Source organism: Amblyomma americanum, chromosome 8 (assembly GCF_052857255.1).
Source record: "Amblyomma americanum isolate KBUSLIRL-KWMA chromosome 8, ASM5285725v1, whole genome shotgun sequence".
Classification (NCBI taxonomy): domain Eukaryota; kingdom Metazoa; phylum Arthropoda; class Arachnida; order Ixodida; family Ixodidae; genus Amblyomma; species Amblyomma americanum.
Genome location: NC_135504.1, coordinates 73,867,929 through 73,883,862, shown reverse-complemented (window position 1 = coordinate 73,883,862; position 15,934 = coordinate 73,867,929). Strand labels below are relative to the sequence as shown.

Below are 15,934 nucleotides of genomic sequence, written 5' to 3'. Positions count from 1 at the left end.
CTGGCTTTAAAAGTGCAAGCGGTTCCAACTATGCTTGCCTTTAGCAGTGCACATAGTGTTATGGATAATAGACTGCATCATCCCCTTTTATCTGACATGAGAACACTGATGGTGTCCAATGGCCACCATGCCTCCAGAGTCTAACCCTCTCTTCCTGCCTTTCACTTCATCTCGCACATCCCAACAACCACAAGAAAAACAGCGAACAGCCCGGAAACGCTTCGTGAAAGCTAGTAAAAATGCACAAAACCATGAGGAAATTCAACATTGTCAGTCCCACATGACAAAATCAGCATCAGATACATGCTGTTCTGCTGTTCAAAAAACCCGAAATCTTCGCTTCGCTTGTTTAAAAAAAACTGAGACATGTAGGGCAGAAACATGCAATACTCCTGTACGAAGACTGCCAGCTCATCATACAATTACAAAAGAGTTTAAATAAAAGTCGAAATTTTCTGACGGCTGTAAATGCAGGTGCGTTGGGTTTAGCCGATAACCAGCAAGTTCTAGTATAATTATGGCTGACTGCAATTTTTTTTTAGAATAAAATAACTCCAAACAAAGTCGGACACGACTTTCGGGCAAAATAAGGTTGTGTTCGTACAATCACGAGGTTTGGTCAAAATTCAGGACAGTTGGCCAGTACGATATAGTACTGCTGCCATGACTTTTCATTCGCTACCTGGCATTGCACTTATACTTCATGCTGGCTTGCACATCACAATGTTTTGTAAACTACAGATAGATGTCTCATTAACATACTGCCTTTGATCAATGGGCCACCCACAATGCAGCCTTTCAAATCAAATGAAATCACTGACAGAAGACATCAAGGCCCCTGTGTGATTTATAGTATGAGGCCACTTTTCCAAACAAAACAAAATTTAATAGAAAATGAAAACAAGAAATTAGTAGTCAGTCTTAAACCATTGTTTTAATCTAATCAAGGTGCTACAGCACATGAAAAAATATGTTACTTTGTTTTTATTATAAAAATGTGCCACATATAAATCAGACACCAGCAGTCATATAACCCGCCACCTCTCAGCGGTTATAGCCGCTGGGAGCCCCCATTCGAAACTGTGGAGGCGAAACTGTGCAATTTCAGCGCTTAAAGATCGCCAGGACAAATTATTCCAGAGCCCTCCAATATGTGAGACAGATACTGCGCCATTTTCTTTCCCCAAAAACCAATTTTCAATTGCATTTTCAGCAGTCACAACTTTAATGGGTTTCACGACAATGAAAACTGCCTTAGCCAGTTATAGAGATAAAGACCTGAGCTTGACCTGTGCAGTGAACCAACAATCGTACTGCGAACTGTCATTGCATAGTACTGAAAAGATCAAAAAGAATGGCTTTCATGCAGGTATATTTTTAAAAAAAAGTCAGTAATGATAAAATTTATTGCATGATTTAACTTCCTGCGGTTCGCTGCATAGCGACATGTACAGAAAATAAGTGCACAAGGTATGATTTAAAAAATATTTTACATGAACAAATCTAGGCTTGTTGGCTCGTAAGAAGGAATGGCAAGAAAGTGAGTTTTGAGAGAAACAGCAAAAAGGATTAGAAATAACTATAAATGCCATTAAGCAATTTCCAGGTGGGTTAAAAATCACTAAATTTCTAGCTGAGCCGATCCCCACTCTTGTTTTTAGTTGCCTTTGTTCGTATGGCATCTCACGGGGGGGCAATTTATAAATAAAAATATTATTGAAATTTACTGTTTCAAATTTTAACCATTAATCCCACACTTTATATTTGAATTGCAATTTCTGCATAAGTTCCCTGCGTTGCATGCACTCCGGATGATCACCACACTAAGCCAAGAAAATCAAGTGGAGGCATGTCTGGTTCTCATCAGTTAGTCGCTGTGTTTCTAAAGCTGGTTCGCAGGTTTGCTTGTTTACAGTCATTTGATTGGTGATAGTTGCTGACTGGACTTATACGAGCTGGAACAACAACCTTCCGCATGATTTGAGAATATATGCAGCAGTGGAAAAATTCCTCTAACTCGGTTGATGCAGCGGGTCCAATGACCACCACCTTGTCAGTCGGGCCGTTCAACTGTGGCCCCCTGAGCTAAAAAGGTCGAACTGAACTGCCATTGCAACCTCAACAGCAGTTAGCGCTCCTGTGTAGCACTGTTAACTGCCATTTAGCTCAACTGACAGAAGGCTTGAACATCCATTGAGAAAGCCTCTGTTAAAAGGGCACAAAAGAAACCAAGGGCAGAGGACGGCCCCCTACCTTGTTCCTCCTTGGACAAGCCTGGTGGGTCCCACTGAGGCACGTGCGATATGATGGCCTCCACGGCTTGGCTGGCAGCAATGCGAGTGTCCCAGCACGAGCTGTGCAGGTACTTGCGGACCTGTCGCCAGAGAGAGTGTGTGCAGAAGTGAAGAACCAGCACACGAAAGATTACAGACAACAACAAGATGCCGCAGAAAGAAGCATCGAAGAGGCACATGAGCTGTTTTGAACGAAGCAAGCGGTACGGTGCATCCTGAGGTTTGCCTTCAAAAATATGCAGCCAAAGTTCAGCAAGTTCCTTTTAACCTTTCAACCACCGAACCAGAGCTGTACTCGTCATGAAAGATAGTACCAATATTGACAGAGAAGAGTCACACTCAGGCTCGTTGTGTTGCTCCTACTGCCTAAGACAAGTTGCGCTCAGCAATTGCACAGACTGGAATTTTTAACACTAGAGTGCAGCAGTTGTCAATGAAACATGTTTTGCGCCTTAAGCACATTTTAAGCCTGGCAGCAGCCATGTTCAGCAAAAACTGCCCAAAAAATTTGGCGATTTCAGTATGTTTCTCGAAAACTAATTTAGCGGATAAAGGGCTAATATGGGGCGTTCTACATCACCCGAATAAAGAACACATCGTATATGACCATATCAAGTACAGATATCCAGAACACAGCAAAGATACGACATGTTAAAGGGACACGGAGGAGAACCCTATCAATTTTTTTGTTAGCAAAGTCTGATAGTTCGGCATTTCATGTCTTTGTTGCCACTTGTCCGGGAGCGAAAGATGCATTTATTTCAAAGAAATTTGGATTCGAAGTTGAAAACGTTTTTCCCGCCGCTCCGATTCAAACTCGATAACTCTTATGATGTCACGGAGAACTCTTATGGCGTCGCAGAACGGAGTGACGTAACACGTGACATAAACGGAGACTCCGTAATTTCTGGCTGCTAGCGGTGCGGTCTAGCAGCTGCCGAAATAAAAGCTACCGCCTTCGCACGTTGAAGGCATATATCGGGGGTCGTTATCGTCGCTTCGTTTACGTTTGCACCGGCGTCTTGCCAGCGTTACGATGAATCCTGTTCCCGAACCCGACGACGTAGTTCTCGCAAAAACTCCGGGCTGCATTTCAGAGACCTCAGCCCCACAGAGAGTGCGATGCTTTTCAGGGAGCACGGTTAGGTTAGGCGCCGGCGGGTCATTTCCCCTTTCCTCAGTGAGCAGCCATTGCAAACTAAATATAACCCCAGTACGGGGAGTCGTGAGGGCGCAGGACAAGGTCGGTGCCTTGCGCCCATCGGAGGCTGACCGGGGCTTTGGGGCCAACAAATTGTGATTCCTTGAACGGCACGGTTGCACGGCGCAGCAGGCGGCGTCGAGGTCTCCCACGGTTGCAAGGGCCAAGTTATTTATTTATTTTTTTGCCACAAAAAACGGATAGGTGCTCAAGGTCGGTCGCGTTTTAAAGTTGGCGGCTTGAAACTAAAGCCGGCGCACGACGCTTCAACGGCTTCCGCTAGATACAACGGGTCCACTAGATCGGGCTCTCTCGCCCATTTGCGTGTACCTTCAGATATGTACTGTGAATGGATTAAATTAGCCAAGCTCGAAAAGAACAGCTCCGCCCAACATCCAAAGCTATTGAATTACGTCACAATGCGTACCTCGCCACGGAGCCGAACCAGTTTGGCCGGGCCTGCGGCGGCTGGCGCACTCGGGGCGAAATAGAGACACGCTCCAAGTCTTCCCGCCAGTGCGGTCAGAGTGCGCCGAAGCCGCCGAATGCGTCAGCGGTCAAGTGCAGTTGGAGTACAGAGGGTCTCGCTTTGGCCGACGTGACGTCGCCGTGCAGAGCGCACACGCGTGTTACGCTGGAGCATAAACGCGCCTTAACAGAGCCTGCGCTTAACCGCTAACCAACGTATTCGGTGGTAACATCTATGGGAGCAACTGAAACCTCCCGCCCACTCACTGAATGAAAAAAGAAATCTTGTGCCGAGGTTCGGAATCGAACCAGGGCCTTTGGCGTTTGAGGCGGAGACACTACCACTCCGCAACGACGGCTCAAGTTACAACCATCAATAAAGGCGCATCTACCAGGCACAAACAAAACAGTGCTGATGCTAGTATTCATGTACAAATTAGATTGCCTTAACTTCCCGCTGCGGCTAGAAACTGCCAAAGTGAGAAAAATAAAGCCTTTTGTCGTGAGAGCACTACAGGAAAGAAAGCATCTGCCTTGTGATAACTGATTGCATATGCATCCATATCAGGCATGCCAAAGAGACATGGGTCAGAAAAATGCACAAGAAATGTCTCAACGAAGTTGTGCATCTGACTATTTATTTTGAAAGATGCGGGTGCAAGGCAGTTTTCGATGACACACAAAGAATAGGAGAAGCAAAAGAAAAATTATACTGAGAGAGGACTCTTGAAAGCTGCAGGGACAAATAACAGTGCAGCTGTACACATAACTGACTGCCAGGATTTCAACAAGAAGCCTTCACTCAGAATCTTCACCTATGGAGGATGTGGCAGGCAATGCACCAACCAGCTTATACACGTGAAAGGATCTGGCAGCACAATATGAGCCGCATCATCTCTGTTGCACAAGCAAGCAGCAGGTACAAGAAACAATGCTGTACGCACAAGTGATACAAAATTGTGCTAAAGATCATAAAACCATTGATAGTTGCAATGGAGTCAAGCGGTATCATTAGTGCTACTCATCAACTGAAACTTGCAGGCATATTTTGATGTGTCACAGGATACCATCATAAAATGCAGTATCAGCTTGTAAAACTACAAAGTGAACAGCATCTCCCACGGCAAAGACTCTCTCGTGCACCTCATTCTGCATGTTCTCATCAAGTCCTGGTGTGCACTGTGTTCGACCACTTCAAAAAAACCATAATATTGAGGGCTTTTTTTTTTTTTTGAGGATATGAAAGGTGCAGCAACTCTTAACTTCTCAGTGGACACCTCAACTGCACCATAAAGGCTGGAAAGTGGGAGTGAAAAAAGAAAGGAAGAAACAAGGGTCGAATTACGGAACGCTCTCAATCTGAAGGCAGACTCAGAGCACACTCAAAGCCTCGCTCCTATTGGTTGTACTTGACCATGCCAAGACCGTAGCACAGCCAGCTAAGAGGAGCGAGGCATTGACACTGTTTTGAGACGGTGTTCAGATTGAGAGCGTTCCATAATTAGGCTCCAAGTTAACATAAGAATTTCGACCACCTGGAGATCTTTAAAGGGACTATGCAATAAATTAAGATTATGTAAAGCAGATGAGAGAGGCATTTCATCACTCGTCACCCCAGTGAAAGAATTTTTGAGCTAGCATCAATAATCAATAACAACCAAGATATATAGACGGTTAAAAATTACGCTCCTTCTCTGCCCCCTCAACTCGTACACGCGGGGCACCAGACAAAAATAAAGAAAACAGGTCTGGGACTGGGCCCCGCCTTTGAATACGTCATCAGATGACGTTCGCTTTGCAACCTCCGGTTGTCGCTCCTAGCACCCCAGCAGCAGCGTCGGCGGCGTGGCGGCAACTCTCCAGTCTCTCTTCACCTTCCTGAATTGCAGCGCGCATCGGGTTTCTTTGCTTGTCGTGTGTTGTAGTTAGCAGTAACAAACCCGGACCTCGAGGCGTGACTGCTCGCTCTTACGGCCGCGATGGGCATCGAGTCCTGTGCGTGCCCACGGAGAGCCGTGCGAGTGGCTCCGGAACTCCCGACAGAAGGAGGCAGCAGAGGAAAATTGAAACCATATGCACGAAGGCAATGCCCTGGCCCGCGCTTGCCCGAGAGGGTCGCGCGGCGGCACTAAGCAGACGATTTTCACGGTTGCCGGAAGTGTGCCCGTGACGTCATGGCTGCCATGGCTCCAGCGAATGGCAGCGTGTGGTGGCCTCATGACGTCAGGGGTAGTGTGACATCTTTGTTCCACGATTTTAGTTCCAAAATCGGTCACTACGAGCACACCAATCGACCAACGAATTTTTAAAAAACACGTTTTTTTTTATTTATAATAAATTGCCAGCTCAGTTCCGAAGACTTATACTTGGTGTGAATGCTCATTACCATCATTTCTAAACATAGAAAACATTTACAAGCGACTTTGAATTCTTTGCACAGTCCCTTTAACAGCACTGATATCGCACAACCCGCGGGCTACTTTTTTTTTTTCGTCTCCATCGAAACATAGCCATCGCAGCTGGGTTATAATGCGGGTTCTCCAGCTCAGTAGCCAAGCACCCTAACCACCTCGCCACCGCGGTGGTCAAGACCTCCTGGTGGTCGTCAAGAGGAAAAGGCACATCATCTGCCATGCAGCAGTATGCGATGGCAGGCCAAGCGGTTGGTCCACCGCAAAATTTCTGAAAGGAGACCCACCTTGGCCAGGAGGTTATGCAGCTCGTGGGGGTGCAGCTTCTGCACCTCGCCCAGCTGGACGGCAGCTGCCCGCCGCGTCACGGGCGACGAGCCCGTGTCCAGCAGGCAGAACAGGCGGTCGAGCCTGCGGCAGAACAGAAGAGTGGGGGTCACTACAACACCACACACACCCTGAGCCACCTCGCTCGCAATGAGATCACTTTACAGACAAGGGCTACACACTGGCGCCATGCGCCCTTTTGACATTCTACTGAAATACAAAACCCTTGCAGATGTTTACTTAGGACTACAGTGCAGCAGCAACACGAATGAGAGAAGAAAAGGGTGCAAACACAGGTGCTGAAGTATGCACAACACAACGAACTAGCCAGCCATTACGTATTAAACCTTGCAGATGGGATGTCCAGTGATGAAGAGCTCAAAATACTGTGCATAGTACTAAGTCACATCAGTTGCAATGCAATGTTTCAAAGCTAAGTTAGATCATGCAGCCAGTCTGGTGAAGATGTACCACCACATGTTGCCATGCATAACAAGGCTCCGAATACAATTCGACCCCTCCTGCGGTTGAAGCGGTCAGCCCTTCAAAGCGAACTTTGATCCCTTTCCTTTTTCTGGAGCACTATGATGTCGTACTTCCCATAGGAAGGCATCGCAGCGCGTGTGCTCGAAGCAGTAAGCAGGTAACAATGCAGTCGTGAGTCGCAGTCCCAGGCAGGTGAGATGAAAGATGTTGAAACGGCTCACCTTCCACGCCTTCCAAGCAATCGCGAGCAGTGTGGCTGAATAGACAAAATGCCGATGATTGGGGCTAGTTGGTACGACAAGCTTAATCGGGGTGTGCTAACTTGGACAGTATTTGGGACAAAGGACAGACGAATGAACAGGACGACTACTTACTTGCAACAGTTTATTTTTAGAGCAGGCAAAGGCCTCTTATAGCAGAAGGGGAGGGGCACACAATGACATTTCTTTCAAACATTCACCTGGGAAGATTGATGATGCCGTTTGATTTCAGATGGCACAGTTCTTTCTTGACGAGTGCTATAGGTGGGTTGCTCGCGAATTCATCCCCTTCCATTGTCATCATCAAAAATGCTTCAGTTATTTCTCTGACTTTCCTGTCTTTTGCTTTCTCACTCATGTTTGTTTTTCCGTTTGGGTTGCGTGGGGTCTGCTTGTTTTTCAAGGGACACGTAGGAATGTGTGTTGCCAGGTTCCCAGGATGTGCAGTATCGTCACATGCACACTTGCGCGGCCTCTACTTCAGGCACGTGTCCGTCTGTCCCAAGTACGTATTTTTGCATGTCAGAGGGATCTAGTTCTTGACACCACACCCGCTTTCCTTTTTCTTGTGCAGGTCATCATGCGAGAGCCGTCGCACCTTGACGGGTGCCAAGAACACTGCAGGGAGGACGTGTTTTTCACCAACCTTTTTCAGCCGACGTGAACAACTGTGCACATACGGCACATGTCCCATGTATTTCTTCCTCCACTTTATTTTTCCATCTGCTCGGCTTCCTATCCATATTTACTTTAGAAGGTTTTCTGCAATACCTACGATAAACTGTTCTGCTGGCTTCCAACCTTTTCGTTTGAATTTCAAGGCTTTCATGAGACTTTATGCGGGCAAGACTTTTTGACGGACTGTTTCAAGCACGGCATTGCAAACCTCTCACGCAATCTTGAGGAGTGGCCAGAATGGAACTTCATCTGGATGTAAACCTGGATGTCGAGAAATTGCAGGCAGGAATAGCTGGGACCCTGCAGATGAATTCCAGGCCATGGAAAGCAATACGCCCCACTTCCAAGATCCCTTCTTTCTTGAATGTTCCTGCTTGCTCGAGAGGCAAAAGAATAAGATAGTCATGGATGTATCTAAAGCAGGCATCGATGTTTAGGCCGCCTAACTGCTCTTTCGAATTCTCGACATCCAGCAAAAATAAAACAGAGGAAGAAAGGTATCAGAGGTCCAGCTGTTGTGCTATACATGCACAATCATTCATATCAGCCCAAAAAGACTGGCAAAAAACACGACATCCCAGCATGTCACCTGACCTCACGCAACCCGAAGTTCAGAAAAACAAACATGAGTGAAGAAGCAAAAGACAGGAAAGTCGCAGAAATAACTGAAGCCTCTTCAAGGATGACAAAGGAAGAGAACGAATACTTGTGCGAGCGGCCCATCTATAGCACTCGTCAAGAAAAAATTCTGCCATATCTCAAATCAAACAGCCAAGAAAGCATCTCCATCAATCTGCCCATGTGAACATTGGGAAAAAACGTCTTGGTGTACGCCCTTTACTTGCAGTTCTTTTGAAACTTGTAGACATTATCCGCCAATGGTTAACAGAACTCTAAGTAACTAATGCAACAAGAATGCATCAATAGCTAGAGCAAAATGGCATTTTTCTGGGCCAGTTGGTATGAATCCATGATTTGGGCCAGCATGAACTTTGGGACACAAACGAAGAGAGACACATGGAACACGGAACACACAGCAGTGTGTTCCGTGTTCCATGTGTCTCTCTTCGTTTGTGTCCCAAAGTTCATGCTGGCCCAAATCATTGAGCTAGAGCAATTCAAACTGAAAGTACCCTGACCCACCCTTCACTGATTTCTATTTTTCCTTTCTGAGGCTTTCTCTTTCACCTAGGCCTCGCCAGCATGCTCTAAGCTGCTAGGGCACACCCACTCTTTACTTGCAGAGCTGACCATGTAGCACGCGCAATGCACCAGGAGAAGAACTGAAAGGTCGGCTAGTTGGTTGACACTGCACACGATGATTGATGATGATGATTATGGATTTTTATGGCGCAAGGGCAGCTATGGCCAAAGAGCGCCATGTCACAAGGTATTTTTTCTTTTTCTCAAGGTGGGGTCAAAGACCCATTTCCCAAGCATTTCACCCTAAATAAGCCGAGCACCAGACCAGGGGAAAGCTTGTACCCATTGTATCACCGGTGGGTACCCGGCGGCACTGGGGATCGAACCCCGCACCTCCCGCATACGAGGCGGATGCTCAACCACTTGGCCACCGCTGCGGTGACACTGCACACGAGGGGTAGAAACGGTGCTAATGGAATGCAAGACACAGGCAGCATGCGTCCTGTTTGCTTCTCTGCACTGTTGCTGCCCCTCAAGATGCAACGCAATGGGTCAATCTTTCATGGTGTCTTCTCCAACATGCACTTGAGATTCAATTGAAAATGCGCTCTCCTTCTCTCTCAGTTAACAATGTACGCCAATCACTATGTCACACTAAACCAAGAAATCATGATGGGCATGTCGGGCCATACATCGCATGTTGCAATACATTCAAGTTTTTGTTTTTGATGGTGCCTGTGACACAACAGGCTCATATGCCAACAATGGCGTGACAAGATAGTGACAGCTTAAAGGGACACCGAAGAGAACTCCATCCAACTCGTTCTCAGCAAAAATTCACACTTTTGTTAATATTTGTACATCAGCAAAAGAACCCATTTATGGCTGAGAAAATTAAATTTTAAAATTTTGCCGCCACTACACTGAGAAGGACTGGTTGCTGCCGTTTTGAGATAGTGAGGTCTGCGCCAGAAATTCGGTTTTTACACGCACCGCTTATTTGCAAAATCAACCAGTGATGCCGACACCTATATTTTTTTTCTGTCTCTTCTAGATCGATTAAGGCCCGCTTTCACCAAGCACGACTTCTCTGCAATTAGAACAAGGTACTCCATCGATAGGCCACCTTTAACTTTTTCATTACCATGCCACTTTGCATCGATCACCGGTGATCGACGGATTCAAAGCGCGATTTCCGTGCTATTGAGGCACCGAGGATTAGCTATGTTATCTAGCTTTTGTTCAGTCTACATTAGTCTCTTCCGTAGCTTGTATCTTTTCACCTAAGGCTGCAATTTTTGAAACACCCTTGAAGTTGAGATTCCGGCGCAGTGTGCTCACAGGACACTGTCAGCCGCAGGGACGGAGCGCGCTCGGAAAAACCCCCAATTCTGCTGCATCTGCAGCAGATTTTTCCGGTACCACGAACAGCAGTGACTTTGACGGTGATATTGCACTGTAAGAATGTGATTTTGACGAAGAAACTAACTTCAGCACAAAACATGGGCCCATAGGCTTCTTTTTCCACTTGTCCGTTTTTGTTTTGTTTTTTTCGCTCATGGAGCTGGTTTATGGATCACACTGTCGTCACAAATGATATGGCTGCTTTCTATAGTGCCTCGACATCATATGGGAAAAGATTTACTTCCATCTGCCCAAAACAGATTAGACTTGAGGCCCTGTAATATCAGAGCACAGACCTCGGATTTACGCTTCGTAATTGCTCAAACTTGTTCACGAAAGCTATGGACGTCTTAAGAATGGCCCTAAATCTAGTAAAATCCAAGCACTGTAGAGCATTTTCTAGCAATTTACAGTCAAACCTTGTTATAGCATATGCGAATATTATGAACTGTTGGCAATATCAAGCTGTTCCTAAATATCTTCAATACATGCATTTCTTGCAATAAGTATCAAACGTGGCTTCCCATAAAACGAATATACTGAACCGTGTCCACTTGGATGGCAGGTGGCAGGCTTTGCCTCGCTACACGGATGGCTAATGGTCATGTGGCAAGCTTACGGTTCACTCTTTATCTCGCTTTTGCCAACAGCGCCACAGAAGATATAGCCGCGACAACAGCTGGTAGCAAGGCAGTCAGCACCCGTTTGCGCCTCTCGCACTCATAAATAGTGCCTCAGAACCAGCAACATGGTTGCTCGTCGTAGTTTTCCAGCAACCATCCCATGCTCACGTCGGCTGTCAAGGAGCGGGGGTGGTGACAACAGCGATAGCTTTCACCCTGGCATCCAATTTTTTAAACAACAGTGCTGTAATGTGAGGAAACCACCCTAAATGGCATTTGATTTGCCCCCGCCACGTGCTGCAGTGCTTTGCGGGGAAGCCAACCTAGCTGACCTTTGACTCTGTTTATTGCGGCCTCTGTGATCACCGCAAGCTGCTCCAAAATGTGCTAAAACTGTGGAAAAGGTCTCTCCCATTAGCTGTTTTTTAACTCATTAAATTTTTCTTGTACAGCGCGAGTTCTGGAGAAATTTTATAATAAAAATTTTGGCTACATAGAACCATTTTAAAGTTTTTACCTATTTGCTATAACAAGGTTTCACTGTATTACCTTTTATAATTTTCATGTGAGTAGATCATTTACAAATAGTATGGAGGATATACTTTTAGTGTTTCTGCAATTTTTTTAGTCTTCCTTAAAGATTTTTAGCCCAAACTGAAAATGGCAAAAAGTATATTTATCAAGCTGTATTTAGATACATTACATTTTACTTAAAAAACTTTTTCCTCGCTGTGAAAAATCTATATCAAGGACACATTGAAAGTGGCCTTTGTTCATGCAGCGTCAGAAATTTCTAGCTCGAAAAGTTTTTGAGTTATACAGTCAAACTTTTGGTGGCAACAAATTGGAAAGATTCTGTACATTCCAGAATGTTTTTATTATTTTTTCTCCGAGAGATTTTCTCTTGTCAATAAAAATTTATTAATTTTCAACTCTGTGTATTTGCCTTCACTTTCATGTACACATGTACAGTCGTGAGAAATGTGAGAAGGAACGTAGTTTGCGCATTCATTTATTATTTCATAAATGTGCGTGACAAGCCCAGTTTTTGCTTTTTTTTTAACTAGTTTTCCTCTTGGCGTATGGTACCTAAAAGTCATTTTAAATATTCACAGATCATTACAAATAGTATGGCGAATATACTTTTAGTGTTTCTGCAATTTTTTTTTAGGCTTCCTTAAAAAGATTTTTAGCCCAAACTGATATCACGTATATTTAGATACATTACATTACAACTTCAGAAATCCCAATTTTTTGCAAAAAGTTTGTTCCTTCTCATATTGCTCACGACTGTACATTTTGCTTCTTTACACCTCACATATTTTGCAGGTAAAAATTACGTCTCAGACCTATCAAAAACAGTCATCCCATGGTAACGAGTTTATTAGCCCCCAGTGTGTCACAAATTAAAAAATATACAAGAAAGACAACAAATTTCCCAGTAACGACATAATTTCCACAGTCGCAAGCAAATCAAGTTTCTTTCCCAGTGGCTAGCAGCACCTCTGACATAATTACAGCTTGCAGCTCTTCTGTGCAAGTAAGTTTTGATGTTGAAATGATGCACGAAGCCCGGTTTTTTTTAAAATGAGGCAAGAGAACCAGAGGTGGTTCTCAGAATAGACATCATACAAGCTACACTCGGTTCAAGCACGTATCGCAAATTTACATTTGCAAGCCTTTGTTTCTTGGCAGCTGCAGCTGCTGCATGCTTCCTTTTCATTTTAAGGCAATACCTGTTTTCAATGCACAAAGAAAAAAGCACTAAAGACTGCGCGCAGAACAGCTGCGGCACGACACCCCGACATCACTATTTCACGCAGGAGGTCAAATCGCAGAGAAACCACAACAATGCACAGCAAAGGGTGGCTCGAGAGAAGAAAAACAAGGAGGAAAGACCAGAGCGAGCCCTCATTGAGTCTCTGCCGGGCACACGTGCAGGTATCCCCCCCCCCCTTTGCATTTTGCTGATACAAGTTGCGAAGGCTGCTGGGAGCCCAGCCCTGGATAGCAACATTTACCTACTTAAACTATTCTTGGTATGATAGCTCCAGTGCACCTAGAACACAGGCAGGTATTCCCACACTTGCAAGTAGACACCATGCTGCTGCCATGAAGTTTTTTCATGCTTTATCATGGGTCTGTTAATATCAACCAAGATCAGTACCTGCAGCCACCACACTCTCACGCTAAATGAAGAAATCATGATAAGCAGTTTTGTTTTTTGCAGATTTGGGATTCTTTACCATAGGATGTTGTCGACCATAATTGTGTGTAGCTTTGTCACTAAATTAGAATCTTTCTTCCACTCCGTTCTGTAACGTGGAAGTTTGTTCTTTAAAAAAAAAAAAACCTCGGTGGAATGATGCGTTTGCCTGAGTATTACACTGATGTGCCAATACCTTGTACAAAGTGATACACGTTGTGAATACCCCTGTAACCCACTACCTGTGTTGGCGCCTGTCAAGGCTCACAGTATTTCTAAATAAACACAAAAGGTAATAATTCATGGCAGGAATGGAACCAACTCCAAAGAAGGTGCTCCTTGTGAAACATGCATTACGTCCTGCCCCACAGCCCTGTCAAACTCCCTGAACCCAGGAGGGTCCTGCTCGGGAAGGTACACCAAGGTGTCACACAGTAGCTCACAATAGAAGAGTTTTTCTTCAAAAGGGATTTACGGAGAAAAAATAAAGCTCACAGGACGGTTACAACTATGTAACTCGAGATTCAGCAATAGCTGTTCAGGAATTTAGTTTTTGGGATATTCTGAGGTAGAAAAGATACAGTGACCTCATATCGCACTGGTGATACACCAATGCACTGGGATTCTTTACCCTAGGATGTTGTTGACAAGAATTGTGTGTCTAGCTTTGTCACTAAATTAGAATTTTTCTTCCCACACTTGCAAGTAGACACCATGCTGCTGCCATGAAGTTTTTTCATGCTTTATCATGGGTCTGTTAATATCAACCAAGATATTAACAGCCACCACACTCTCACGCTAAATGAAGAAATCATGATAAGCAGTTTTGTTTTTTGCAGATTTGGGATTCTTTACCATAGGATGTTGTCGACCATAATTGTGTGTAGCTTTGTCACTAAATTAGAATCTTACTTCCACTCCGTTCTGTAACGTGGAAGTTTGTTCTTTAAAAAAAAAAACCTCGGTGGAATGATGCGTTTGCCTGAGTATTACACTGATGTGGCTGTTCCTAACGGAGCCACCCGTAGGCTTATGCACCCAGGTTGACTGCGATGTAAGGTGAGTGCGTTAATGACCAGTGGGTGCGTTCATGACATCCACCCAGTATCCTTAATGTACCCACCGGTTACGCCGATGGCGGTCGTGCAAGCCAGGGACGGGCGCCTAACAGCTATCGCTGTAAAAGGAATTTCCCAATACCAATTGCTCATGACTGCCACTGGTATGTGCTGTCAGTGAATGACTTGAGCCAATACTGAGAGCCGACCTTCAGCGAGAGTAAAAAGAATTTTAGCCATTTTATTTCATGTTGCAAGCAGGCTTTGAAAAACATGTGCGCATAATTCCCACAAACTCTCTTTGCCTAGCCATGCTCTACATTACTCAATAGTTTTTTTTTGCAATTCTATGCATCTGCCGCTGTGTGCATGTGTGCGCATGCATAATTTTCTTGCACACCTAATCTAATCATGCAGATCTGATCAGGAAGGTCAGATAGAACACCACCACCACCATTAGTTTGTCTGCGTCCACTGCAGGACAAATGCCTCTCCTGTCCTGCACCAGCTACAACCATTCCAGGGTGAGAAAACATTCAATTCATGATTAATGACAATGCAGTTACCTTTCTTTGTCACATCAAGTGACTGCTTCCTTCTATGTTTTTTGGCTTTCAGTGCAGAAGGTAAAAGCTGCTTTATGGTAGCTGATTGGCTTCAGGTGTGTCATGAATGAGAAACTGTCAAGATGAGTGCCGAGTGTAAGGCCTAAAATGTTGCTGTAATCAGCTGCAATGCATGCTCGGCTGGTTACTAGTTCATTAAGGTTAAAGTACAAACAAACATTGAAAAAACCCTTAGTTCTGTGCTGCTAAGTTGTGAATGAGATCGGTTACGCCAATATATTCTTGATTAGCTGAAATCACCGTAGAGAAGAATATGTGGATTGGGCTATGTTGCCATAAGACTAAGATTTAGCTAAGGGAAAAAAGTTTTGTTAGCATGCGGAGGCCTGCAACCACATGCCAATCAGAACTGAGTGTGGTGAAGCATGGCACAGAAGCCACAGTACCTCTCAGCCAAATGCGATGTTGATGGGCAAACATGATAACTCCAGCTCTGCAGCAATTAACACGCCACCCCCTCAAAAATATGGGCAGTCATTTTGAAGAACAGAAATCTTTGGTAAGTCAGCAACAACTTCTGCGTCAGCGATATCACTGGCAGGCCAAGTTTCGGTTAGTACAAGCATATTACTGTTGGATGACCTGGCTTGGCTAGGCTAGACACAAATTCTCTCATTTTTACATAAAATGTGAATATTAGCGAAGGTTACAGAGAATGAAAAATGCTTGCTTGGTAGAGTACAGAGATGGGTATTAGTTATTTTCGGGCAAGGTGACCACTACGAGACTTCTTTAAATCCTGCAATGAG

At 44.8% G+C, this 15,934-nt stretch overlaps 1 protein-coding gene across 2 annotated transcripts in view; it reads right to left on the bottom strand.

Moving 5' to 3' along the window:
* Positions 1 to 15,934, bottom strand: part of Hel89B (histone acetyltransferase 1) — a 211,609-nt gene that overhangs the window by 166,575 nt on the left and 29,100 nt on the right. For both annotated transcript variants that reach the window (XM_077635155.1, XM_077635154.1), the window contains exons 2-3: positions 6,662 to 6,785; positions 2,254 to 2,374 (exon numbers count right to left, since the gene is read on the bottom strand). In XM_077635155.1, coding sequence (XP_077491281.1) covers positions 2,254 to 2,374; positions 6,662 to 6,785 — 245 coding nt within the window. The remainder of the gene's footprint in view (positions 1 to 2,253; positions 2,375 to 6,661; positions 6,786 to 15,934) is intronic.